The following is a 25,850-nucleotide window of genomic DNA, read 5'->3' as shown; positions in this document are numbered from 1 at the left end:
ACCTCAAAGCTCCAAAACTTGCTTAAACTTTAAAACTCTTCAAAAACAAGATGTAACTTGTTAAGATCTAAAGGATTTGAGGGAAAACACTTAAAATGATCATAGGAGGGCTAAAGCTTACCGTCGGCCGAAATGGGAGAGAAAACCTCGCCTGTTTCGGTCACGGGGTCTCTTATAGGGCAGGTTCTGTCACCTTTCGGCGGCCTAACGTGCCCCCACATCTCATGCATGTTCGGCGGCCGAACATGAGGTTCGGCGGCCGAACCTTGAGTCTTTCAAACAAGGCTTTCGGAGGCCTAAAGCGCTCCCAAAACCCCACCATGTTCGGCGGCCGAACCTCACTTTCGGCGGCCGAACCTGGCAAAGCCTCCTTTGGTCTTTTTCATTCAAAAACTCAATTTCCTTTTTGTTTAAAACATAAAATACATTAAAAACATTTCATAAAACATGGTTTTACCCTTCTAGAGGTTTCCGACATCCGAGATTCCACCGGACGGTAGGAATTCCGATACCGGAGTCTAGCCGGGTATTACAACTTAGCAGCCAAATAAGTAATAAGAAAATCTTCTAGATATACTCTAATAAATGGTTAGTTATACAGGAGATCCTCAATCCAGCCGTGGCTGCGGTGTATATCGAAGGAGGTTGGCAAGAGCATCTCCTCAAGGATTTTCATGAATGAGACTGTAAAAGTCATAAAGGAGCTCGGAAGATTGCCTAGAAAGCCTTCAAACAAGTATATTACTGGGCTACAGTGGTATAGGATGCAAAGGAGCTGGTCCAGACATGCTGAAGATGCCAGGTCCATACGAATATCCCTTGGACTCCAGGAGAAATACAAGCAGCAATTGACAGCCTCTGGCCCTTCTTCTAGTGGGGGCTGGACATCCTTAGTCCAGTTCCAAAATCAATAGAGTAAAGGAAATATGTGATTATAGCGGTGGATCCCTTTAGTAAGTGGGCCGAGGCAGAGGCAGTTCAATCCATCACAACCCAGAAAGCTGTTTCCTTCGTTAGCAAGAGCATCTTCATACGATTTGTTATTCCTAAAATAATCATCATTGATAACGAAACAGAATTTGCAAGTTTAAGGTTTAAAGAATTTTGCAGAAAGTGGGACATTGACTTATGGTTCAGTTCAGCACAACTTCCATGAACCAACGACATGATCGAGGACAATCCTTCAGGGGTTAGTTCTTAAACGTTCAATTCACGAGTGAAATGTCGAGTTTTTAATGTAGGAGACTTAATTCTTAGATGGTCTGATGTAATAGGCGGTAATGCCAGGTCTGATAAGTTAGGAGAAAACAGAAAAGGACCATTTAAAATCTCGAAGGTTATTCATTTAGGTGCTTATAAGTTAGCCAAATTAGATGGTCGCGTCATCCTCCATTTCTGAAATTTTTATAATTTATGAAAGTTTTATCAATAAAATCAATGAGATATTTTTTTGATATGATTGATTGAATTGTGTGGAATGATGGATTGCCAAAATGGAATGAGCCAATGATTAAAAAAAAAGTCACGAGGCAGGTAACCGCCAGGTATAAGTCCATGTGTTAGTCCCATTAAATAAATTAAGGCTTTTTTTGCTTAAGTTACGAGGCAGGTAACCGCCAAGCAAAAGTTCGGTTGTTAGTCCCATTAACTAAATTAAGGCATTTTTTATCTAAGCCACGAGGCTGGTAACTGTTAGGCAAAATTCCGAGTATTAGTCCCATTAAATAAATTAAGGCTTTTTTACCTAAACCACACGGCGGGTAACTGCTAAGCAGAAGTTCGAATATTAGTCCCATTAAATAAATGAAGGCATTTTTTGCCTAAACCATGAGGCGGGTAACTATTAGATAGAAGTTCGGGTGTTAGTCCCATTAAATTAATTAAGGTATTTTTTGCTTAATCCATAAGGTGGGTAACCGCTAGGCAGAAGTCGGGTTTTAATCCCAATTAAATAAATTGAAATCAGTGTTTGCCTAAGCCATGTAAGCGTCAGGCAGAAGTTTGGATGTTAAATCCCAACTAAATAAATTAGGTATTTTTTGCCTAAGCTACGAGGCGGGCAGTTGCCAGGCTGAAGTCCAAGTGTTAGTCCCATTAAAATATTTTTAAGATATTTTTTCCCAAGTAGAAGTCTAGGTATTAGTCCCATTAAAATATTTTTAAGGCATTTTTTTTTCAGGTTGATATTTGGATGTTAGCTAAATATATTAAATATTTTTTAGAGCATCGAGTCTTATACTTAAGCCAAAATTCAAAAAGAAAATATTTCATTAATAAGTTCAAAAATTACAAAGCAAGAGCAGGAGGGTTTTCTTCAATATCCCTCTTTCGAGCTCCTATTACATTATCATCTATGACTATAATATCTTCAATAGAAGCCGGGACAGAGAGATTGTCTTCATTTGGTCTTTTCTCATCCTGCTCCTCTTCATCCTTGTCCTACTTGGAGAAGGTATCATCGATTCAGAAAAAATTTCGGTCTGAAAGCGTTTGATGAGCTCCTCCTTCATAGAGTCCTAACCCTCGACAAACATCTCTCAGCCACGAGCCATCATGTCTTTTATCTCATTCTCGAGCTCCACGAACGTGTCATCTGTGGCTTGTTTCTCCTTGGCCTTTGCTAGAAGTGCCTGAGCCTGTCGTTGAAGCTAGACCATTTGATCCTCAGTAGTCTTCGCTTTGAGCTCCAAAGCGGCCTGTGCAGCGTTGGCTTTATCTAGGTCTGCCTGGAGCTTATTCACAGACTCTAGGATCCCCTTCATTGTTGATAGCGGTTGTCGAAGCCGTCAAAAATAAACCTATTATCAATCAACAAATAAATTTGAAGATAGTGGCAATAGGGTCGAACCACAGGGATTTGACACCAAATATCTTCCTAATAATGACTAAGGCAAGTAAATAGCAAAAATAAAAAGGGAGTTTTGTTTTGAAGATGTACTAAAGCTAATTAACAATAGAAAGCAAATAATTTAAAGATGAGTAAATCAATAAGAGAAAAACTTCTAGTTGAAGTATGGATCTATTTCAGATTGTTTAGAATTGATCATTGATTCTTTAACACTCCTATTTATTTCAATAAATTAGTTTAGAATGTGGAAGACGCTTCTCACAATCCAAATTCCTCCTTAGTTCTAGTTTGATTAGGAAACGTTCGCTAATCAAACACTAGTTAACAAGTTGTCAAGGAACGTCCTTGGGGCTTTTAGCATTGAACAACTGTTAACTGCATTAAGACTTAGAGAAATCTAATTCTAACCTTGCCAATCGCGTGGTCAAGTTTAGATTATGCAACTTGATTAAATGTGTGTTTAAATAATCTAAGCAATTACGGACCTAAATTATTCAAACAATTGTTACTCAAGCAATTAAAAGCAATAGGCCTAAATTGATTCTAAAAGCAAAGCAACAATTATAGAAAGATCAAATTGCATAAATATTGAAAATAAATAGAAGTTTAACAATGGAGATTTAAATCTCCCAATTCATCACAAATCTGAATTTTCCAACTTCAACTAGAAAGGAATTGTTTTAGCCACTCATGGTGGACAAAAATACACAAAAGAAGAGAAGAAAAGAAGAAAGTAAGTTCTGCTGTATTTCTGCAGAATTCCCGAGGAGGAGAGGATGCTGAGATGATGTCCCCTTGCTGGTTTGGAGGCTGCTCTTTTATAGCTGAACTATCTCATCCATCTAGGGTTTTGAAATCCCTTTTTGATTTGGTTTTTGATTCCTCTTTTGATGTTGAATTTAATTGCAAATGGAATTCCTTAGGTGAGAAACTCTTTCGTGGCTCTTGGAATTGTGTTGGCAGTGATTGAGTTGGATTTGGGCTTCTCAAAATTCGAATTTCGGTTCCCTGCACTTTTCCCGCCTCTGCTGTCTGTTTCTGCTGTCAGTGTGATTGGGGCAGTGATTTGGGCAGATCACTTGCCCCAATCGCTTTTTCGTGAGTCAGTCCAGTTTTTAGCTTTCTGTCTATGCGAGTGATTTGGGCGGTAATTTGGGCAGATCGCTTGCCAAAATCACTTCTGACTGTTGCCTCCAGGTTTCTGCTTCAGCTTGATCTGGGCAGTGTTTTGGCCAAATCACTTTGACCCAATCACTTTTCCAGCTTTTTCTTCACTTTTTCTCCAACTTTCCATTTTCTTCTTTTTCTACAAAAACATAACAAAAACATAAATTAAGCTAGAAAAATGTGTAATTAAACAGTAATAAATATACTAAAAATGTGGCTAAATTATGCTTGATCAATTGTATGCTCCACTTTGGTGACTCGAGCCTTCAGCCTTGTGCAATCCTCTTGCAGGAGGTTTTTATCTATCTCCTAGGCCCTAAACTCCTTTCTCAGGCCCTTTTCATGCTCTTTGGCTAGGCAAAAAAACATGCACTCTATGGCCGAGTAAATGGCATTGTCATACAAATCCTCCATCTCAACAGCGCCCAATCATTGGCGATCACTAGGCTGCAAGGCATTCTTGGCAATAAGGAGAGACACTTGTGGCTCTTCGAGAAGAGAGTTGACTCGAGTTAGGGCCATAGCCAAGTGCTAGATACTTCGACGCCATGGGGCTCCAGTACCAGCTTCTTCATATTCTAGATAAGCACGGCTGGGCAATGGTGGGGTATTTCCCCTAGAAGAAGACTTGAGTTGGATGTTGGGAGGCCCAATAGCTGTGGCAGGTGGAGGTGGAGGGGGAGAAAGAACGATGATCTCCTCTGCTCGTCGTGCCCGCTTTAGAGGAGTGGCCGAGGTGCCAGTAGCAACTTTTCCCTTGCGGGCAGCATATGCTGCTTCAGCAAATTTATTTTTTCCCTTGCCAGCCATATCCGCACAAAACAGAGTGAGTAAGTAAGGTAGTTTAAAGAAAAGAATGTCTTAAAAATAGATACCCTGCTCTGTAGAAAAATGTAGAATCATCCAAAGGTTTTGATGACCGGGCGGTCAAGGTAATCAAGCCTATTATGCTTGAAAATGGCTTTGCAAGACAGGATTGCATTCCTTATGGTCACATTTATATCCATCTTATGAGCAGTGACCATCTTTTGTAGGAAGTCTAAAGACTCTTCCTCGTCACTCCTCAGTCGAAACCCATCCTTTCTGAGCTCCACGTAAACATTCCAGTCGGTACAGAGCTGTCTAAAACCCATAGACACCTTGTGGTGGAGGATGAAAAACTTATTCTTCCAACGCTTCAAGGAAGAGGGGATCTAGTAAAAAAGAGTTTGACGCTTCTTCCCATTGAAGAACTAAAACTCCTTATTCTTCTAGGTACTCAACTAGTATAGCTGGGAGAAGAGAGTAATGCTCAGCTCAATATTGTTGTTAAATCAGACAAAACGGAAGGCCACAAGAATTATCTAGTTGTTGGGATGTAGTAGGGTGACTGACAACTTATGAAACCTAAGGACCTCACAGTAGAATGGGCCAATAGGAAACCAAAGACTTACCTTCAACTGTTCTTCGTACATTATGATCATATCTTTAACGGGTATTTGATCGTCGGCGCTAATGTTTGGATTAGGAGCATAAATTCGAAAAGTCTCCTGAGAGATCTGGTAGTTTTCAATTTATATCTCTCTCAGTCAGCACAGATGGAATGTTGTTTACTAGTAGGGTGTCATTGTCTTGGACCCTCTCAAAGAGACTATAGGGTCGGAGCTCGGATGAGTCTGCTAGAGGAGGAACTACCCAAAAGAAGAAGACGAAGAAGACTTATTCATTTCTAAAATAAAAAAAATCAACAGAAAATGAGTTACCTTTCAGAAGAGTGGAAAGAAGAAACACCAAGTGATTGAGCTTTTTCCAGGAAGAGAGAAGGGGTTGTGAGCAAAAGTTGATTGGAGGAAGGATGAATTTATATTATTTTGATGTGACGGTTGGGTTTAATGTGGCTTGTGAAGCTATGCAACATCATTTATCATTAGGCAGGTGAAGGGACGAGAGACAGAGAGCTAATTTGGTCACACCATGTCCAAACTGAGGAGACCAGCTGTAAACTTTTAAATATGAAAAATTAGAGACTTTTGGAGGGATTTTTGATATGATTCGGTATTCGCACAAGGAGAGTAACGTATTGCCAATTCACGATTGGCCCTCACCATGTCCAAGCTGAACTCATTGTGGAGTTCAGCTGTAAACTTTTAAATATGAAGAATCAAAAACTTTTGGAAGGATTTCTAATATAACTCAGTATTCGCACAAGGAGAGTAACGTATTGTCAATTTACGATTGGCCCACATGGTAGAACCCTTACAACTAAGGTACCCTGACACATTAGACTTAACCCCTTCTGATGTGAAGACTAGGCCAACCAAATATAAGATGACCAGTCGGCCAAGCCTCTAAAAGCATTTTGTTCTCGCTAAAGGATGTTACAAGATAAATCTATATAATACTAATAATTACGAGATTTATTATTCAGTGGTTGATACTAATTAGATTTTTAGAGAAAATATTAATTTATTCTATTTTATTACAATATAAAAGTAAAACGGTAACAGAGTTCAAAATATACATTTTAATACTCCGGTTTACTTAACTCAAAATTTTCATTTATACTTACCCATTTATAAAATTCATTAATTTAAATGTTGGAGTGGCCGCCTTTAAACGCAACCATTTCATCTTTTTGTTTTGCAGATTTCCGGATTACATGCAAATTGTTTTGGCAACATCAATTTATTTTTAAATTAATTAAATTTTATTTTTATGCATTTATATTGCACAGATAAATAATTTAATTTTTAAAGAAATCGCAATAAACAAGTTAACGATTAATCTTTAATTATAACTAATCATTAAATTTTTAAATCTTTATTTTGTGCCATGATAATTTTTTTATTTTAAATTTGAATTTAAGTAATATTATATATATATATATATATATAATAATAATAATTTCATTAAAAAATTTAATAATAAAAGTTTATTAAAAATAATATAATTAGGATCAATTAATTAAGATCATTGAACAAAAAATTTAAACATTTAATTCATATTTATATTTAAAACTTTAAAAAAAATTTAATGAAATTAAAATTTTTAAAATTATCACAATTATATTTTAAAAAAAATCAAATTTAAAATAGTCAATTATGAATTACTATATAATCTTTAAAATTTTTATTAATAACTATATAGTCACTTAATTTAAATTTTATGTTGAAAGTAAATATATTATATATTTATTATATATAAATATAAATATATTATATATAATAAATATCTATTACAGAAAAATTATATTATATATTAAAATATTTTATTAAATATTTATATGTAAGACTTTTATCAATTATGCATATATTATTCTTATATCAAATTTTTTATTTTATATTAATAATATAAAATAAAATAAAATATGATGGATAAATTTTAATTATATAATTACTAATTATTTATGTTTAATTAATTAAATTAACTAATTATGCTGGCGGACATGAGAGTATTTTTTTTGTCTGAAATTCAGCTTTATTTTTTTTATTATTTATTTATTATTTATTTTTTTTGGAAGAAAAAAAACAGATCGAAATTGGCGCCCCTTTTTTCTTCTTTCTCTCTGTTGCTTCTTCGTTCTTCCCTTCTCTCTCCCTCTCTCGCTCTGGCTTTCTTCATGAAAAATTATAAACAGTGGGAGAAATTTTTAAACAACCTTTCTGCTTTCTTCTTCTAAATACTTTTCCTGTTTTGAATTCCTTTATAATCTTTAGTTTGTTGCAATTTCTAGTAATTTAGCACAATGTCATTGCGGAGGCGTACCTTGCTCAAGGTGATCGTTCTCGGCGACAGCGGGTAAGATTTCTAGGGTTTTCTTCGGCATTTTGTTATTTGCGTACTTGAGAGGAAAAGAAAAATCTAATTATCTTCTGTTAATGTCAGGGTTGGCAAGACTTCTTTGATGAATCAGTATCCTGTTTTGCGCAAACAGCTGCATTTTTGTTCTTGATTTGCTCTCTGAATTTTGTAATTTGGAGGATAATTTGTTGTTAATTTGCAATCCGTGTTTTCCATTTTTTTGGTCTCCGCTAAGCTTTGCATTTTCTTTTGGATTTTGTTGAATTTAATTTACATTTAACTTTGTCATTGAATTTTGCGATCAATGTGGTAGAATGATATAAGGGGAGATGAAAATTAATTTGAGGCAAGTTTAGTCACAGATTAGGATTTGCATTCTTCTTATGGTAATAAATTTTGTGTTTTGTTTTTTTTTTTTTGAAAAAAACTTTATTAGTAGCTACAGAACAAAACATTATGCTTTTTTATTTTTTTATTTTTATTAGATTGGTATGTTTTTCCCTTAATTTCTTACCTAGATACGTGCATAAGAAGTTTAGTCTACAGTATAAAGCTACAATTGGTGCTGATTTTGTGACTAAAGAACTCCAAATTGATGACAGGCTCGTCACGCTGCAAGTAGGTTTTGTAGTTCAAACTTCAAATTGTTCTTCTACGTTTCATAATTTTCCAACTTTGGATTGTTTGTAAAAGTGGCTTTTCTGTTATCGCCGAAATGTCACGTGTAGATATGGGACACAGCTGGGCAAGAAAGATTTCAGAGTCTTGGAGTCGCATTCTACAGAGGGGCAGATTGCTGTGTTCTGGTCTATGATGTTAATGTAATGAGATCTTTTGACACTCTTGACAACTGGCATGAGGAGTTTCTTAAACAGGTTCTTTGTTTTACTTTTACCGACAATTTTAATTTTTTTCTTTAGATATTCCTTGTCTACAATATTTTTCATGAGGGTAATCACGACTCATAATAAAAACATGCATTAAGTAATAGTGGTACAATGAAGTTGAATATTAGTTTGGCATGTGCTGATTGCTAATTATTCTAGCTCTTGGCTTTAATGATGGTTCCAGAAAATGAAGGCTGCTTTCTTCTGCTGTTATATCATTTATTCATTAACTTTGGCGGAGTTGGCATTGAATCATATAACTCTTGTATAACAAATTCTGCTAACTAGTTAGCTATGGTCTTGAGTTCTTCAAGAACTTATTTTCCAGCCCATAGTTCACTTCATAGGACATAACTATATCAAGAGAGTTTAATAGATAAGACTTCTTGTTTGTTCTATTTTTTCTTAATTTCAAACTTATTTTTTTTTATTTGTTTTCATCAATTCAGGTGGTGCCTTCAGTTTTGTTGAAATTGGCATTCTATGGACTTGTTTTACTGTCATTTCTTGGCATTCTTGCAATTCTTAGTAGAGGGCTCTGGACTTTAAGAATTAATGACATCTTGATGGAGATATCCTGGTTTTTAAATGTAAAGCAAACTTATCAATTTGATTTGCTTTAAGAAACTTGGTAACTCCTGCTTAAGTAACGAGGACAACTCAATTTATGCTTTTGGTGTCATGAGCTAGAGACTTTTCACAGCTTCACTTATGAGTAGTTAGGTGTTAAATCAGGCTTCTGCAATCACTTGTTATCTTAGTCTAACTTATATATGCAGATTTGAGGTTAGGAATTTGCAATTGGGACTTGCAACATACATACACAAAATAGAGTAGTGAACAGCAGAGGATTTAAAACTCTGCACAAGGAATTTACATTCTTCAATAACGTGCCTATATCCATTGTCCATGAGAGCTACCTAGGTTTTTTAATCATGAAGGGTAAAATTCCAAGAACCTGTTTGTAGAGTTCATCTTGTTAGAGTTTGGAATAGGAAACTTATTCTCCAAAATTGCACGGCCCCCCTGAAAAAGACACCCTCCCTGAAAAAAAAAAGATAGGAACCGTGCACTAATTTTCTAGGAGAACATGAGCCAAAAACCTAATGCACAGACCATATTTTTAAAGGTAGCTTGAATCATTAACCTGGTGGCATAATCCATTCCCTCCACCTACTCTCCATATAATCATATAGTGGTTTCTCCCTCTATTTAATAATGCATCTTATGTGATATACTGACTAGGATTTAGGTTCGCCTGTCATTTGCAGCTCTAATAGTCGCCTGCTCTTTCTAGGTTGATTGTTTGCAGCTCTATTCTTGAGTTGCTAATTTTTTTTTCGGACAATGCCTTTTTCTTTTGGAATAATCTTAAGTCTAAATAGGTTTTCATTCCTATTGCTTCCAGGCAAACCCACCTGCTCCCAAAACGTTTCCATTTATATTGCTTGGAAACAAGATTGACATTGATGGTGGAAACAGTCGAGTGGTAAGAAAATACAATTTAGTGCAAACTAAATCCCTTTGTTTCTCATATCTTGGTCTAACTTTTGGCTATACAGGTTTCTGAGAAAAAGGCAAACGAGTGGTGTGCTTCGAAAGGAAACATACCTTACTTTGAGACATCAGCAAAAGAGGATTACAATGTTGATGCTGCATTCCTTTGTATTGCAAAAACTGCTCTAGCCAATGAGCATGAACAAGACATGTGAGTTTAAACTTTAAATTTTCAGATGATATAATTATGGGTAATTATTAATGCAATCAGGCCCTCCAATTTAAATGCCTGTCAATGCCTTTTTTTTATAGATAATTTTAATCACAAATATAATTGTTTCTTACACATTTGTGAATTATGAGCTACAAACAATTTACGCTTGCAACTTTATGAGAATTTAAAAGGCTGAACATAAAATTTGATCCTTGACCTTTACAGAAAAGGTCAGTCGGCTTTCTAATAAAAACTTTTTATTGTTAACTTTTGATACTTGACCTTTAAAATGGATAATTATTTAACCCCTATACCAGATGTGAGTTACATGTGCTCTGAGTTTTTGGGGGTTAAATAGTTAAACTTTATAAAGTTCAAGCTTTAATAGTTATATTTTGTAAAATTCAGATGCTAAATAAATACAGTTTTATAAAGATTAGGCATCAAAAAGGTTAGCAATGAAAATGTCAGGGTACCATTTGACTTTCATTGTTAAGATTAGAGGCCAGATTATTTATTTGGCCAAAGTTAAAATAAGAAATCACATTAACAATTCAATAACCTTCAGAAAAGCATCATGCTTGGACAGTGTTAGTAGTTTTGTAAAACTTTTATCATGTGGTGCACTTGTGAGGAGCATGGCACCATCAGCTTTGTGAAACAAAGTCTTATTTTGTACAGAATTAAATCGGTTCATACATTTTTTTGGAAAACAAATTATTAGAAGCTTTTCATTTAATAAATGTGTAATCTTGCTTAAGTTCTTATAGCCATGGACAATGCCTTAATCTTGCTTGAGTTTTTATAGCTGTGGATAAATTCCATTCTTAAGTTTTTTGCAGTAGCACATATGGGTCCATTACTGTTCCCTCTCTCTCTCTCAAAAGGGAAATAACAGAAGGGAAAAAGGAATGCTGCTCATCCAATTTTGGATATGCTTGCTTTTTCTGTTTCTCTCTTAAGCAAACCTTTAAACCATCCTTGATCTTCTAGTGCAATGTACTATCAATTTTCACACGCTAGTACTGTGCACAATTATCACTAGAGAAATTGAGCATTTTTTTAGCCATTTTGGTATAATATGCTAATATGCTACACAAAATGATTGCACCTCATTTATTTATTGGGTTAATTTTACTTCTTATTGGGTTAAATTTAGGAGTTCCATAGATTCTTTTCATTGCTTTTATTCTCCTCTCTTTTTATTCTTTTATTCATAAGTGAATTTCATTGTGATTCTTAGTGGAGTGCTTGTTCAATTTTCTTTTTTGCTAGATTTTCCTTTTAGTGCTTCTTATATGCTATGCATGGTTATGCTGCTTGGCTCCTTTCAATCCTTTTCTTTACTCCATCAAGCAGGAAAAAGAGAACTTCTATACATTTAGATTTGCATGAATTTGTGAATTGTTCTCTCGTCTAATTTATGAAGTTTAATATATGAAAATATAAATATTAAAAAAAAAAAAGAATTTGGATCCTTTGGACCATGTTGTGTAAAGTCAATTCCCTTTTCCCAAGTATATTTTTTTTCATTCATAATTGTTGACTTATTTGCTGATTCTAGGGATATGATATGATTTTATTAGGATATTTAATTATTTCTGTAATTATTATTTGATTATTTTCTTCCTGTTTAATTATAATTTTTTGTGTATAAATAGTCATATAAACTGATTGTAGATATTAAGAGCGAAATACCATAATACTTTAAAATTATCCAAAATTCTTCATGATATCAGAGTTTTTTTCTTAATTTTAGCGTTTAAATTCAATTTTTTCTCTTTAGAGTTTCAAAATCCTAAATCTACCTTTTTTGGTACTAACCCATCTAGAAATCTTCCCACCTCTCACCGCCGGCACCAGGGGAATCGCTGGATCGTCACCAGCTCGACTGCCCATCTCCGACACCGGAAAAACCCGCGCATGAGGCTCACACGCCCTCCCTTCCCGGCGCGTGAGACATTGTTCGACATTGCTTCGCCGCTTCGATCACTCCAGCAACGATTCCGACCGTCTTTCCAGCCTTTCCGTGCTGCTATCCTGTCTTTTGGTGATTCGGTTGGGCTCTCTTATATGTACAACCTTGGGTGCTCCTATTCTTTCACGGTTCATTTGTCTTTATGATAAAGGACTATTTAGGCTCCGTCAGGAGTTTCAACCAATATTGTTTGGCTAAGACGAAATAAGAGAAAAGATAGGATGAAAGACTAAAAGTCTTATTGAAATTTCTCAAAGATTGAAAAGTGCCTTTCTAATAGCCAAGGGAGGCTATTTATAATATAAATAAAACCCTAATATGCAAAATTATGAAAATACCCAAAATATCTAAAAAAATAATTAAACTGCAAAATTGACCCCCTAAACGATGGAATTTCCATGTCGAACTTTGTGACCAGGCCTATGGCTCTCGTCACACTTTTGAAAGTCGTGCGTCTCGGAATTCCCTTTCCGAAAAGCTATCGTGGGTCTCTATCGGATGTCGGCAGCAAAAGTTAGGCCCAGTCCAAGTCTGCCGTAAAGTCCAAGGCTAACTGCTCCATATCATTCCCTTCCACTTGTAAAGAACTCGACCTCGAGTTGTCTTCAGCAGGATAGTACTGAAATAGATCCGCTATGTTAAACGTCTTGGAAATTTTCATCTCATGTGGGAGATCAAGAACATAGGCATTGTCATTAATCTTCTGAATGATCCGGAATGGACCAATCTTCTTGGCGTCCAGCTTTTTCTGTCCTCCACCACGTTCCTTGCGTAAATACACCATAACTTGATCACCGACATTGAAGGATTTGAAACGCCTATGTTTATCAGCTGTAGCTTTATATTTATCATTGGCTTCCGTAAGGCATTGTTGTACTTGCTTGAAAATATCCACGTGCTGCTTTGCCAGGTTGCTTGCTGCAAGACTGTTGTGATAACCTGTGGGAAGTGCGATAAGATCAATTGTATGCGCTGGGACTTTCCTGTACACAATAGCAAATGGTGACATCTTTGTGGAGCTGTGAATCGCACTGTTGTAAGCAAATTCTGCTTGGGCAAGAGCAAGATCCCAAGCAGTTTTCTTGTTACTGCAGATGCAGCGTAGAAGATTGTCAAGCGTTCGGTTCACGACTTCAGTTTGTCCATCAGTTTGGGGATGGGCAGCACTGCTGTATCGAAGTTCAGTCCCAAAACGTTTCCATAAAGTCACCCAGAAGTGAGCTAGAAACTTCACATCTCTGTCAGAAGTAATGGTCTTGGGGACACCATGTAAGCGAACAATCTCCTGAAAAAACAGTTTTGCTACATGAGAAGCATCATTAGTTTTCTTACAGGGAATGAAATGCGCCATTTTAGAGAACCTGTCAACAACAACAAAAATGGAATCAGATCCACGTTGAGTACGTGGAAGACCAAGAACAAAATCCATAGACAAGTCCTCCCAAGGATGGGCTGGAATAGGCAGTGGAGTGTATAAGCCTTTATTCTGCGAATGTCCCTTCTGAGTTTGACGCACTGCGCACTTCTGAACCATCCGACCTGTATCCTTTTTTAATTGAGGCCAGTAAAAACGCTCCTCCAACCCAGCAATAGTCTTGTCACGTCCCAAATGACCACTCAAACCTCCTCCATGGATCTTGCGAATTAACTTTTCCCGCAAGGAAGATCGAGGGATGCATAACCTGTTCTCCTTAAAAAGAAAGTCATCATGTATCAAGAACCCATCAGTAGGCTGGTGAGTCTGGACTCTAGCCCATATATCAGCAAAATCATCATCTGTAGCATACAAATCCTTCAGGAATTCAAAACCTACAACCTCCTGATTAACTGTAATCAATAGAGCAGCCCTCCTACTCAAAGCATCTGCCACCTTATTACTATGGCCAGCCTTATGTCTGATGACATAATGAAAGGCTCCAAAGTAAGCTGCCCATCGAGCATGCATCTTATTCACATGTTTTTTAGTTTTAAAATGGATCAGAGACTGATGATCTGTGTGAATAATAAATTCTCGTCCCATCAAATACTGCTCCCAAGTTTTAAAAGCCCGGAAACTGCATATAGTTCCTGCTCATAAGTAGACCACTTCTTTCTAGCTTCATTCAGTTTCTCACTAAAGAAGGCAATAGGCCTTTTAGACTGTGACAATACTCCTCCAATCCCAACTCCACAAGCATCACATACAATCTCAAACAGTTTATCAAAATCAGGTAGAGCAAAAATAGGGACAGAAGTAAGCTTATCTTTAATCTCTTCAAAGCTCTTGTTGGCAGCTTCAGTCCATGCAAATTTCTGCACTCTCTCTTTCTTCAAGCAATCTGTGATAGGGGCAACGATGCTGCTGCAATTTCTGATAAATCGTCGGTAGAAAGTGGCAAGGCCATGAAAGCTGCGAACTTCAGAAATAGTTTTGGGGATGGGCCAATTCCGTATTGCTTCTACCTTCGTCTCATCAACATGTATCCCTTCTACACTAACAACGAATCCCAGGAACAAAACGCGCTCCGTCATATAGATGCACTTCTTAAGATTAATAATCAGCTCACTTTCTTGTAGGGCCATCATGACTTGACGGAGATGTTGTAGATGTTCTTCCTCACTGCGACTAAATATCAAAATGTCATCAAAATAAATAACCACAAATTTGTGTAAGAAAGGACGCAAAACCTGGTTCATGAGTCGCATAAAAGTGCTAGGTGCATTTGTTAAACCAAAGGGCATAACCAGCCACTCATACAAGCCTTCCTTAGTTTTGAAGGCAGTCTTCCATTCATCTCCCTCCTTGATCCGAACTTGGTGATAGCCACTTTTGAGGTCGATTTTAGAAAAGACTTTAGCCCCGGATAGCTGATCTAGCATGTCATCCAATCGTGGGATAGGAAATTGATATTGAACTGTAATTTTGTTGATGGTCCTGCTATCCACGCACATTCTCCAAGTCCCATCTTTCTTTGGAACTAATAGGGCAGGTACTCCGTAGGGGCTAATGCTCTCCCGAATATGCCCCTTCTTCAGTAATTCTTCCACCTGTTCTTGGAGGATTTCACTCTCCTTTGGACTCATCTTGTAATGAGGCAGATTCGGTAACTTTGATCCAGGAATGAGATCAATCTGATGTTGGATATCCCGTAGGGGTGGAAGCTTGGATGATTTCTCCACTATCTTAGGAAACTCCTTCAACAATTCTTTGACGGGTGGTGGTAAAGATGGTGCATCCTCTATTGTACCTTTTGCTCTCACCAATAAAGCTAGTGTGCCTCTAGATTTCTCAATTGCGCCTGATAGCTTTTGCACTCCCATAGAAACAGCAACAGTATGCTTCCCTTCCACCTTAGAATGTTTCGCAGAACCGGAAGGCAAGATAGTAATCTTCTTTTAATTCCACGTGAACATGTATGAATTCTCCTTCCCTTTATGCAAAGCATCAACGTCGAATTGCCACGGGCGACCTAGCAAAATGCCACGGGCGACCTAGCAAAATGCCACAGCAATCCATATCCACAACATCACAATTAACAGGTTCAGTATAAGATTTATCGATCGAGATAGGCACGCTGCAGATTCTGTTGACCTCAATTGTCGGTCCTTCCTTAATCCATCCGACTTTGTATGGTGAGGGGTGAGGCTGTGTAGGCAACTGTAATTTTTCCACCAACTGCTTAGCCATCAGATTCTCACAACTGCAGCTATCTATAATTAGCCTGCAAATTGCCTCTCCTACTCGACACTTTGCCTGGAAAATCTTCCTCATTTGTGTCTCGTCCTCCTGTTTTGTTGAGCATAAGATCTTTTTCACCACATAGATGACCTCTCCATCTTCAGAACCAGCAATAGATCCGTCATCGTCATCCTCTTCCTCGTCAGTTTCAGCCACCTGCTCAACTATATTAACCTGCCGGCGGTCAGTATTAACTCCTCTACGTTCTGGACAATTATTCGATCGATGACCAGATTGCCTGCACCGGTAACATGTCTCCCGTTGGCTTCTGAAAAGGATTGGTCCTGCCTCCTTTGTCTGTTGTAGTAGTGACTGCCTTGCCCTTACTGTCTCTCCTTTCTTCCATGATATTCGGAGGGTTGCCAGAGTTTACAACCTTAGAAGGCTGCCCGCTGTAGTTGCCTCTATATTGCTACGTCCTTGTTTAACCAGAGTTTCTGTAACTGAAATTCCGGTTGTACTGCTGCTGTCGTGGCTGCCAATCAACACGCTCTTCTGTCCTTTTTGCCATCTCAATAGCGTCTGCCAAGGTGAAAATCGCTGCTACTCCCATCATACAACGAATTTCATGATTCAGCCCCCTCTGATAATGAGCAACCTGTTGGGCCTCGTTCTTATAGTTTTCACATCTCGCCTGCAGCCTTAAAAACTCCTCAGTATACTCATTCACCCTTCGGTTCCCTTGTACACAGTCATGATACCGGTTATATAAGACCTGAGCGTGATCGCTAGGCAAGAACCGTTGTTCAAACATCTGCTTTATCAGCACCCAGTTTTGTATGGGCTCCAGCCTCTTCCGATAGCGTTCGTTTTGAATGGAATTCCACTAGGCTGCTGCACCCCCTTTCAACTTTTAGGCCACAATTGGAACCTTGCGCTCCTCTTCCACGTTCATAATTTCAAAGAAGCGTTCAACCTCTGCCAGCCAATCAAGAACAGATTCAACATCTAACGAACCAGAAAAGTTTTGAAGGTCTACCTTGATTCTGTAACCTTCCTGATAGTTCTGTTGGGGATTTGTAGGCATAGGATTGACGACCACAGGAATGGCGGCCACAGGATTGGCGGCCACATGGGGATGTGGGGCGGCGGCGGGTTGGTGGATTCCCTGCTGCAGGGTCAGCTGTCCGATCATCTCCCTCAATTCTGCCAAGAATGCCTCAATCGCAGCAAGTCGCGCCTCTTGGTTATCTGCCATGGCCGAACTTTGCTCTGATACCAATCTGATAAAGGACTATTTAGGCTCCGTCAGGAGTTTCAACCAATATCGTTTGGCTAAGACGAAATAAGAGAAAAGATAGGATGAAAGACTAAAAGTCTTGTTGAAATTCCTCAAAGATTGAAAAGTGCCTTTCTAATAGTCAAGGGATGCTATTTATAATAGAAATAAAACCCTAATATGCAAAATTACGAAAATACCCAAAATATCTAAAAAAATAATTAAACTGCAAAATTGACCCCCTAAACGATGGAATTTCCATGTCGAACTTTGTGACCAGGCCTATGGCTCTCGTCACACTTTTGAAAGTCGTGCGTCTCGAAATTCCCTTTCCGAAAAGCTATCGTGGGTCTCTATCGGATGTCGGCAGCAAAAGTTAGGCCCGGTCCAAGTCTGCCGTAAAGTCCAAGGCTAACTGCTTCATATCACTTTATCATGACAGAAGGTAAAAGAGTCTCGATTTATCAAGGCTAGAGGACTGCAAGGCTGTCACTGATAATAAAAAGCAACCGGATGAAAGTGATCCAGATTTTCCTCAATGGGCCTCGAATAATTGTCTTGTTATGACATGGTTACTTAACTCTATTCAACCTCATATCTCTAAGTCCTGTTTGTTAATTGATACTGCTGCAAAAATATGAAAGGCTTTGTCCTTAACTTATTCCAAGATTGGGAATGATATCCAAATTTATGATATTCAGAATAAAATTCATGTTACTAAGCAAGGAGAAATGACTATCTCCCAATTTTATTCTGAGTTATGTGGCTTATGGCAGTAATTTGATTACTATCAGGACTTTCAGGTAGACTGCACTGGAGATGCAGTTAAATTTCGGAGAATGATTGAAAATGAGCGAGTCTATGATTTTCTTGCAGGGTTGAATAACGAATATGATCCAATTCGGGTCCAAGTATTGGAAAAAATCATTCTCCTTCTTTAGATGAGGCCCACGCTCTATGTTCAATAAGAGGAAAGTCGTCGACATACTATGCTTTATACTGCACCAGTTGAAAAGGCTGGCTTTGCTACTAGTTTAAATACACTGCAGCCTCCTAATTCTGAGAAAGATCACCTGCATTGTGACTATTATGGAAAACCGATACATACCAAAGAGACTTACTGGAAGTTACATGGTTGTCCCACTAGAGGCTGTGGGGGGGAAACGAGGTACCTCCAGAACTCAAGCTAATTTAGCAGAAACTGTGGAGGAGCCCTTTAAGGAGACAACAGCAGTTGAGTTCCTTTTCCCTAATGAAAATCAGAGTCTCAATCGCCTCCTGTCTCATATTGACACCCCTTCATCCTCGGGTGCTACATTTAACTTTGTAAATTCAGGCAATGCTTTCTCTCTTGATACTGTTCTATGGATTATTGATTCTAGTGCGAATTGACACATGACCAGCTCTTTTAAAGGTTTTCACAATTATTTTCCTTCTCTAACCAAAGATAGTGTCAAAATTGCTAATGGCTCTTTTACTCCCATATCTGAAATAGGTTCTGTTATTTGCGCACCCAATATTAAATTATCATCTGTCCTTCATGTTTCTCGTTTTCCTGTCAACATTTTTATCTGTCAGTGCTATCACTAATGCTCTTAACTGTAAAATTGAATTCTTTCCTGATCACTATGTTATTCAAAATCTTCTCACAGGGAAGAGGATTGGCAATGGTAGGCTGTATGATGGTTTATATATATTGGAAGGTGATCCAGGTTCTCCGATATCTCAAGCCTGTTTTGGAGAAAATAAGAATGTCAATCAGGAAATAATACAGTGGCATAGGCGGTTAGAGCATCCATTATTTTTTGTCCTAGAAAAACTTTATCCTAGTTTGTTTGCTAGAACTCAGTTTGGTTCTTTATTTTGTGATGCTTGTGAGTATGCTAAGCACACTAGAAATTCCTATCCTTTGAGTCATAATAAAAAACTAAATTCCTTTTGTGACTATTCATTCTGATGTTTGGGGACCTACTCAAACTGTCTCCTTATGTGGTAATTGATAGTTTGTTACCTTTATTGATTATTGCACTCGAATGACTTGGGTCTATTTGATTAAAGCTAAAAGTGATGTCTTTTCTTATTTTCAATCCTTTTATAAGATGATTTGTACTCATTTTGATACTAAGGTGAAAATTTTAAGAACTAACAATGGAAGAGAATATATAGATAATAGTTTTTCTGCTTATCTTATCAATAGAATGCCTTTCAGGGCTCTTGACTTTATGAGTCCTTTGGAGGTTCTACAAGGGAAGAATTCATACATTGTTCCACCAAAAATATTTGGGTGTATTTGCTTTATTCATACTAGGACGGTGGGAAAGTTGGACCCTAAGGCCCTTAAGTGTGTGTTTGTTGGGTATTCTTCGACATAAAAGGATATAGGTGTTATCACTCTCTTTGTAGGAAATACTTTGTCAGTATGGATGTTATCTTTCGAGAAACTAAACCCTATTTCAGTACCACTCACTCACCTCTTTAGGGGGAGAATAATAAGCAAGAAGAGGTGATTCCGAATTCTGTGATTCCGAATGATATGGTTAAACTAGAGAGTTTGAGCTCTAGTAAACGGGGGAAATGTCCAATTAGGGGGAGAGAATTGGATGTTTAGAAAAGTCTGATTTGAGAAGGTATTCGATGAGAGACAAGTCAGAAGAAGCCATTATGCAGTTTACTCAGAGTCAAGAATCTTCTTCTGGTGAGTTATCCACAACTCTTGAATACTCCAATGACTTAGATAAACCTATTGCACAAAGAAAAGGGGTAAGATCTTATACTAAATATTCTATTTCTAACTTTGTTTCTTATTAATCCTTGTCTCCCTCCTATAGAACTTTTGCTTTGTCTATTTTCTCTGTATATATTCCACAAGATTGGAAGGAAGCTCTTGTAGATCCTAAATGGAAGGGAGCAATGATTGAAGAGATGAAAGCATTGGCAAAAAATGAGACTTGGGAGCTTGTCACTCTCCTACTTGGGAAGAAACTTATTAGCTATAAGTGGGTGTTCACAGTGAAACAAAAAGTTAATGGCATAATTAAATGGTTTAAGGCCAGATTAGTTGCTAAAGGATTCACCCCCAATCTATGGAGTGGATTATTAAGAGACATTTGTCCCAGTTGCAAAAATGAACTCAATTAGTGTCCTATTATCTTGTGCAGCCAACTTGGACTGGGACTTACAACAGTTTGATGTGAAGAATACTTTCCTCCATGGAGATTTAGAGGAAGAAGTGTTCATGGAAATCCCTCCTGGGTTTATTGATGAGAAGATACAAGGAAAGGTGTGCAGGTTAAAAGAGATTTTGTATGGGCTAAAACAATTTCTTAGAGCTTGGTTTGACAGGTTAGAAAAGTCATAATGTCCTTTGGTTACCAACCGAGCAATACTGATCACACTCTGTTTATTAAACATCACAAGGGTAAGATCACTCTTCTTATTGTGTATGTTGATAATATAGTGGTGACAGGTGATGAAAGAGAAAATAGCTCAACTAAAAAGGTTGTTGGCTCAAGAATTTGAAATTAAAAATCTAGGAAAACTGCAATATTTTCTAGGCATTGAAGTGGCTAGAATTTGGAAGAAACTAGTATGTTGGGGTGTAAACCGGCAGAATCTCGTATTGAAAGTAATCACAAGATGCAAGTAGGAATTGGTAAGTTCGTGGATATTGGAAGATACCAAAGATTGGTAAGGAGGTTGATTTATCTCTCACACACTCGATTGGATATAGCCTATACTGTTAGCTTAGTAAGCCAATTCATGCATGACCCTCGCGATTCATGAATGACCCTTGCGAGACTCATATGCAGGCAGTGCTTCGCATCTTGAGATGTCTAAAATCTGCGTCAGGGAAAGGGCTTCTTTACTCCAAATATGGTCATATCTGAGTTGAGGCTTTTATAGATGTAGACTGGGCAGAATCTTTCGATGACAGGAGATCCACCTCTAGCTACTGCACAGTTGTGGGAGGGAACCTTGTCACTTGGAGGAGCAAAATACAAAGTGTTGTTGCTCGATCAAGTGTTGAAGCAGAATACAGAGTAATAGCCCAAGGTGTGTGTGAACTTTTATGGTTGTAAAAGTTAATGGAGGAGTTAAAGTTGCCCAAGAGAGACAAGATAACTTTGTATTGTGGTAACAAAGTTGCATCAGAATAGCACAAAATCCAGTTCAACATGACCGAACGAAGCATATTGAGATTGATCGGCACTTCATTAAAGAAAAATTAATAGACGGTGTCTTGAATTTAGTTCATGTGATTTCTACTGGGCAACCTGCGGATATATTTACTAAAGGGCTCAACAATAAGATCTACCATAATCTGATTTGTAAGTTGGGCATGTGCAACATTTTTGCACCAACTTGAGGGGGAGTGTTGACTTATTTATTGATTTTAGGGATATGATTTGATTTAATTAGGATTCTTAATTATCTCTGTAATTATTATTTGATTATTTGCTTTCTGTTTAGTTATAGTTGTTTTTGTATAAATAGTCATGTAAACCAATCATAAAGATTAAGAGTGAAATATAAAAATACTCTAAAATTTTCTAAAATTTTTCAATAATTTTCAAATTTTTTAATTAGATTTTTCTATTTCCATTCATGTGCCAATGTTCAATCTTTATGATTGCAATAGGATGCTGACCGTTGAATGTGCTAAGATAATTCCAATTCTTGGTTTAGAAAAATGGTCAATCAGGCAGAGGAAGTTTTGTACAATGATGCATTCAATTCTGGTTATAGATGGTAGTTTGAAGACCATGCCCTTACGTCTAAGAGTTTTGTCATTGTCTTAATCTGCTGGCACAATTAATGATATATTGTTACCAAGCATGGATTAATTGCCGACTAACACTAAAAAATTATTGGGTAAGGGCCACTGCTTGGTACAAGTCTTGGACTTGCAACCTCAATGTGTATACTTGTGTTACGAGTTAATTATCATCAAATATTCAATTTCAATATGATGGATGTGGTTTACAATCTGTCATCCAATTTTCTTTTGGTATGTGGCAAAGGTTGAAAGGATGATATAGGTTGGATGAACTGATATTGGTAGTCATGCAAGTTTTGTACATAAAATAGGTAGTGACATCATAGCAGACTAGCCCTTTTTGATAAGAGAAAGTTTGGCAAAATTTTATGACACCTTTTGTTTTTGAGAAAAATGTGCATCAATTAAAACCAATTTCATATTGATTAATGCAGTGCCAAATAGTTTATTTGATTGAGTAGATTATTAGTCCTGGGATCAAATTTTGTGATTGTCGTTTGACTTTCAATAAGCATGCCAAATCAGGCTAATTTCAAGAATGCTCCTTGACATTTTGACCAATCATCATTATACTCACTAAATAGAAAATCATCCGCACAAAAAGTTCAAATTTGCCATAATTTCAACTAGGCCACATGGACAAACTACTGCCTTTCTATCAGTAAGAGGTGCACATGTGGCAGGTAGTTGTTACACTCTTCAGGTTGTGGGTCCCATTTTTAGTCATAAATTATGAGAAGTTGTAGCTCTTTAGAGTTTAGACCTTTCACCCTCTAGCATCTGTTCAAACCGTCTCACCCTCCTCTAGCCCAAAAGAAGAGACAAAAAAAAGGAAAGATAGTTTAAGAGAGATCATTGGCACCATTGGTGACATCAATCCTCTTAGATCGAATTTTTTCAATTGTTTAGCACCAGGAAAAATAGCCAAAATCTCCCTCCGCAATTAATCTTGGCTAGGCTTACTTTAGCTAGAAAGTATTAGAATTGATGGAGAGTAAATTAGTAAAAGAAGAGTTTGCAGCTGCTAAACCAACCTTTACTGTTCTTACCAATTTCAACATCTTCAGAGCCGAAGGCAAGCTGCTGCACCTATCCTGGTCACCGATTAAGTCATCAAATCTGTTGATTTCATTAGATTTTAAAGGAAATGAGAAATTGAAGTTCGAAGGAAGGAATATTGTTTTGAGGTGGTTTTTTTATAAATCCATAGTGCCAAACCAATCCTTGTTGTTCCTAGCTATTTCAACATCATCATAACAAAAGGCACACTTCCACGCCTCCCTTCGTCATTGATTAAGTCATCAAATGCAATACCGTCAGTTTTTAATGGAGATGAGAAATTGAAGTTTGAAGGGATGATCTATAATTCAAGCGGTTTTGACTAGATCTCCATGTGTGGCAACTATTGAGGGACTCAACAGAATCTTAATTTCATGTCAACATCCTCCTTGACGCCATCAGACACCTGCATGCAGGGTTCTCTATCTTTGCACTGTCTACGGCAGGAGTGTGGTTGGACATTAGTGAAGATGAGCACTCCTTATTGCTTGCAAAGTTGATTTTGGATGATCTGGTTTTGTGAATTTGTTTGTAAAGTTGGTTGATTTTGGTTGATTTGTTCTTTGTTGTGGCTCACAACAGATTTTTGGTTGAAATCTCTTGGGGGTCTTTGAATTTTTCGTTCTCTATCATGTGATTGCATTTTGTTAGTTTTAATGAAATGAAATTTGGATGCTTTGAATTTTATGGAATCGTGGTCAGTCCAGTTATGCTGTATAGGAGGAAATATTATGCATTTAAGGTGCAAAATATTCATAAAATTGGTGGCGCAAAGATATGGATATTAAGATGGATGTTTGGTACAATAATTGTGAAAAAGATCAGGAATAACTGCATCTGTCAGGGAGTGCATGCAGCACATATTTAAGGATAAAATGAGTGTCTTTTAGAGATGGTTTGATCATGTCCAATATAGAGAACCAAATGTGTCTCTACAAAATAAATTAGTGGTAAAAAGAGTTATGAGGAGAAGAGGTAGAGTTATAATGTCATGAAGAGAAGAGTACTGGAAGATTTTTGATTTTTGAATATTGGCATGGAATTGTTCTCGAACAGAGCTGATTGGCAAAGAAAGATCTATATAGCTGACCCAATTTATTTGGGACTAAGGCTTAGTTGTTGTTCTTTAGTTTGGAGGCAGGAAAGAGCAAGAAGGATAGGCAAGTAGAGACAAAGGAACCATAGAGAGAGAGAGAGAGAGAGAGAGAGAGAGAGAGAGATTTAGAGCAATGGGGGAAGGACAGATACAGGAGAGGGAGCAAATCTAGTGAAAGAGGGAGAAAGAGATAGAATAGAGAGGGAGATGGATATGAGGGAGGGAGGGAGGGGTAGAGATAAAACATGAAGAGAGAGGCAAACCATTAAACAGGCTGCAACCTGTAGCCATAGCCCAGTTGTGATCACTCCATAGTTAAATTTATTTTCATGAAATAGTTTCTTTTTTGTTTTCTTTTCCAGTGAGAACAATTGGGATTAATGCAAAAATCAGTAAGCACGCTTAGAGTTAACTGTGTCAATATGTTGTTTACAATGATTTATTTGGAAAAATTGTCAATAAGGTGGGCTTTCTTGATCATCTTCTTCCTAGGATAAGTGGTATGCTGTTTTCTGAATAACACCAGATATCCTTTTATTGAATTGGCGATTATGTTTGAGTATCATGATAATCTTGTTAATGAGTCTCTATGTCTTGTTTTTGAGATAACACAACGATGCAATCTGTATTTTCACTGATATAAACTGCAAAGGTTAAATTATATATTTTCATATGACAGTCATGCTCTTTTTATTAGCTTTATCCTGCTTGTTATGGAGTGGTAATACGACAAACTTAATAGTCCATTCGCTCCTTAACTCTCTTGCTAGAGTGCCTTTTTTTTACTTTTTTATTTTTTTGTATCCTAAAATTTGATTGATCCTGGACAGCTCATGGAATTTGTTAACAAGCTGGTTGAGCCGCATTATTTTGATTTTGATTGCAGATACTTCCAAGGCATAACCGAGGCTGTTTCAGAGAGCGAGCAAAGAGGTGGTTGTGCATGTTGAATTGGGACAAATTGATTTGGCAGACTGGTCTATGGTACCTGTGGTTGCCTGATTCATTCCTCCTTTTTTATGGTGGTCCCTTCTTGTGATCCCTTTTTTTTTTTGGGTTTTCTGATTACAGAGTGTATACTTAGCAAGCTCTTCAATTGAAATTTTGCTAGATTTTAGTTCAATTACCTTTTTGAGAATCATTTTTGGTAAGAGATCTTGTGATTCCTAGCTACAAAGTCGTAGGATCTCCTAACGGGTTGATTCACAAAGAGTCGTTTTAAACAACTGGATCTTTAGAAACTAACTTTTGGAAGTATATGTATTTAAATTTCTACTTAATCAGCCTACTTAAAACAAAGGCCACATGGATGCTGCTATAACTCTGCGACTGCACTAATGAACAGAGGTTCTGATGTAAATAATATTTGTGGTTGCTCGAATCCTTTCAATAGCTCACCTGACAAGAGTATCTGATTGAATCTTGAATTTTTTTTTTTTTTCTGGCAAAATTAGTCAACCAACTCATTGCTTTGACAGTTGGGTGATGGCTTTGAGCTTAATATTTGTTGTCCCCAACTCATTGCTTCAACAGCTCCACGAATCTAAGAGGAGAAGCAGATGAAGCTACAGTGTCAATTTATGTTGGATTATGGAGATAGGGTAAGCTTG

At 37.2% G+C, this 25,850-nt stretch overlaps 1 protein-coding gene across 1 annotated transcript; it reads left to right on the top strand.

The window, feature by feature from the left end:
- The first annotated feature begins 7,521 nt into the window (after positions 1–7,521).
- Positions 7,522–25,619, top strand: LOC110608613 (ras-related protein Rab7). Its single transcript, XM_021747882.2, has 7 exons — positions 7,522–7,792; positions 7,880–7,906; positions 8,314–8,413; positions 8,524–8,670; positions 10,091–10,171; positions 10,245–10,390; positions 25,127–25,619. The coding sequence occupies exons 1-7, from the start codon at positions 7,740–7,742 to the stop codon at positions 25,188–25,190; spliced, it is 618 nt and encodes a 205-aa protein (XP_021603574.1). The 5' UTR covers positions 7,522–7,739; the 3' UTR covers positions 25,191–25,619.
- Positions 25,620–25,850: the final 231 nt, after the last annotated feature.

The sequence above is a fragment of the Manihot esculenta genome, chromosome 2, assembly GCF_001659605.2.
Source record: "Manihot esculenta cultivar AM560-2 chromosome 2, M.esculenta_v8, whole genome shotgun sequence".
NCBI classification, from domain to species: domain Eukaryota; kingdom Viridiplantae; phylum Streptophyta; class Magnoliopsida; order Malpighiales; family Euphorbiaceae; genus Manihot; species Manihot esculenta.
This window is presented reverse-complemented; position numbering and strand designations above follow the sequence as displayed.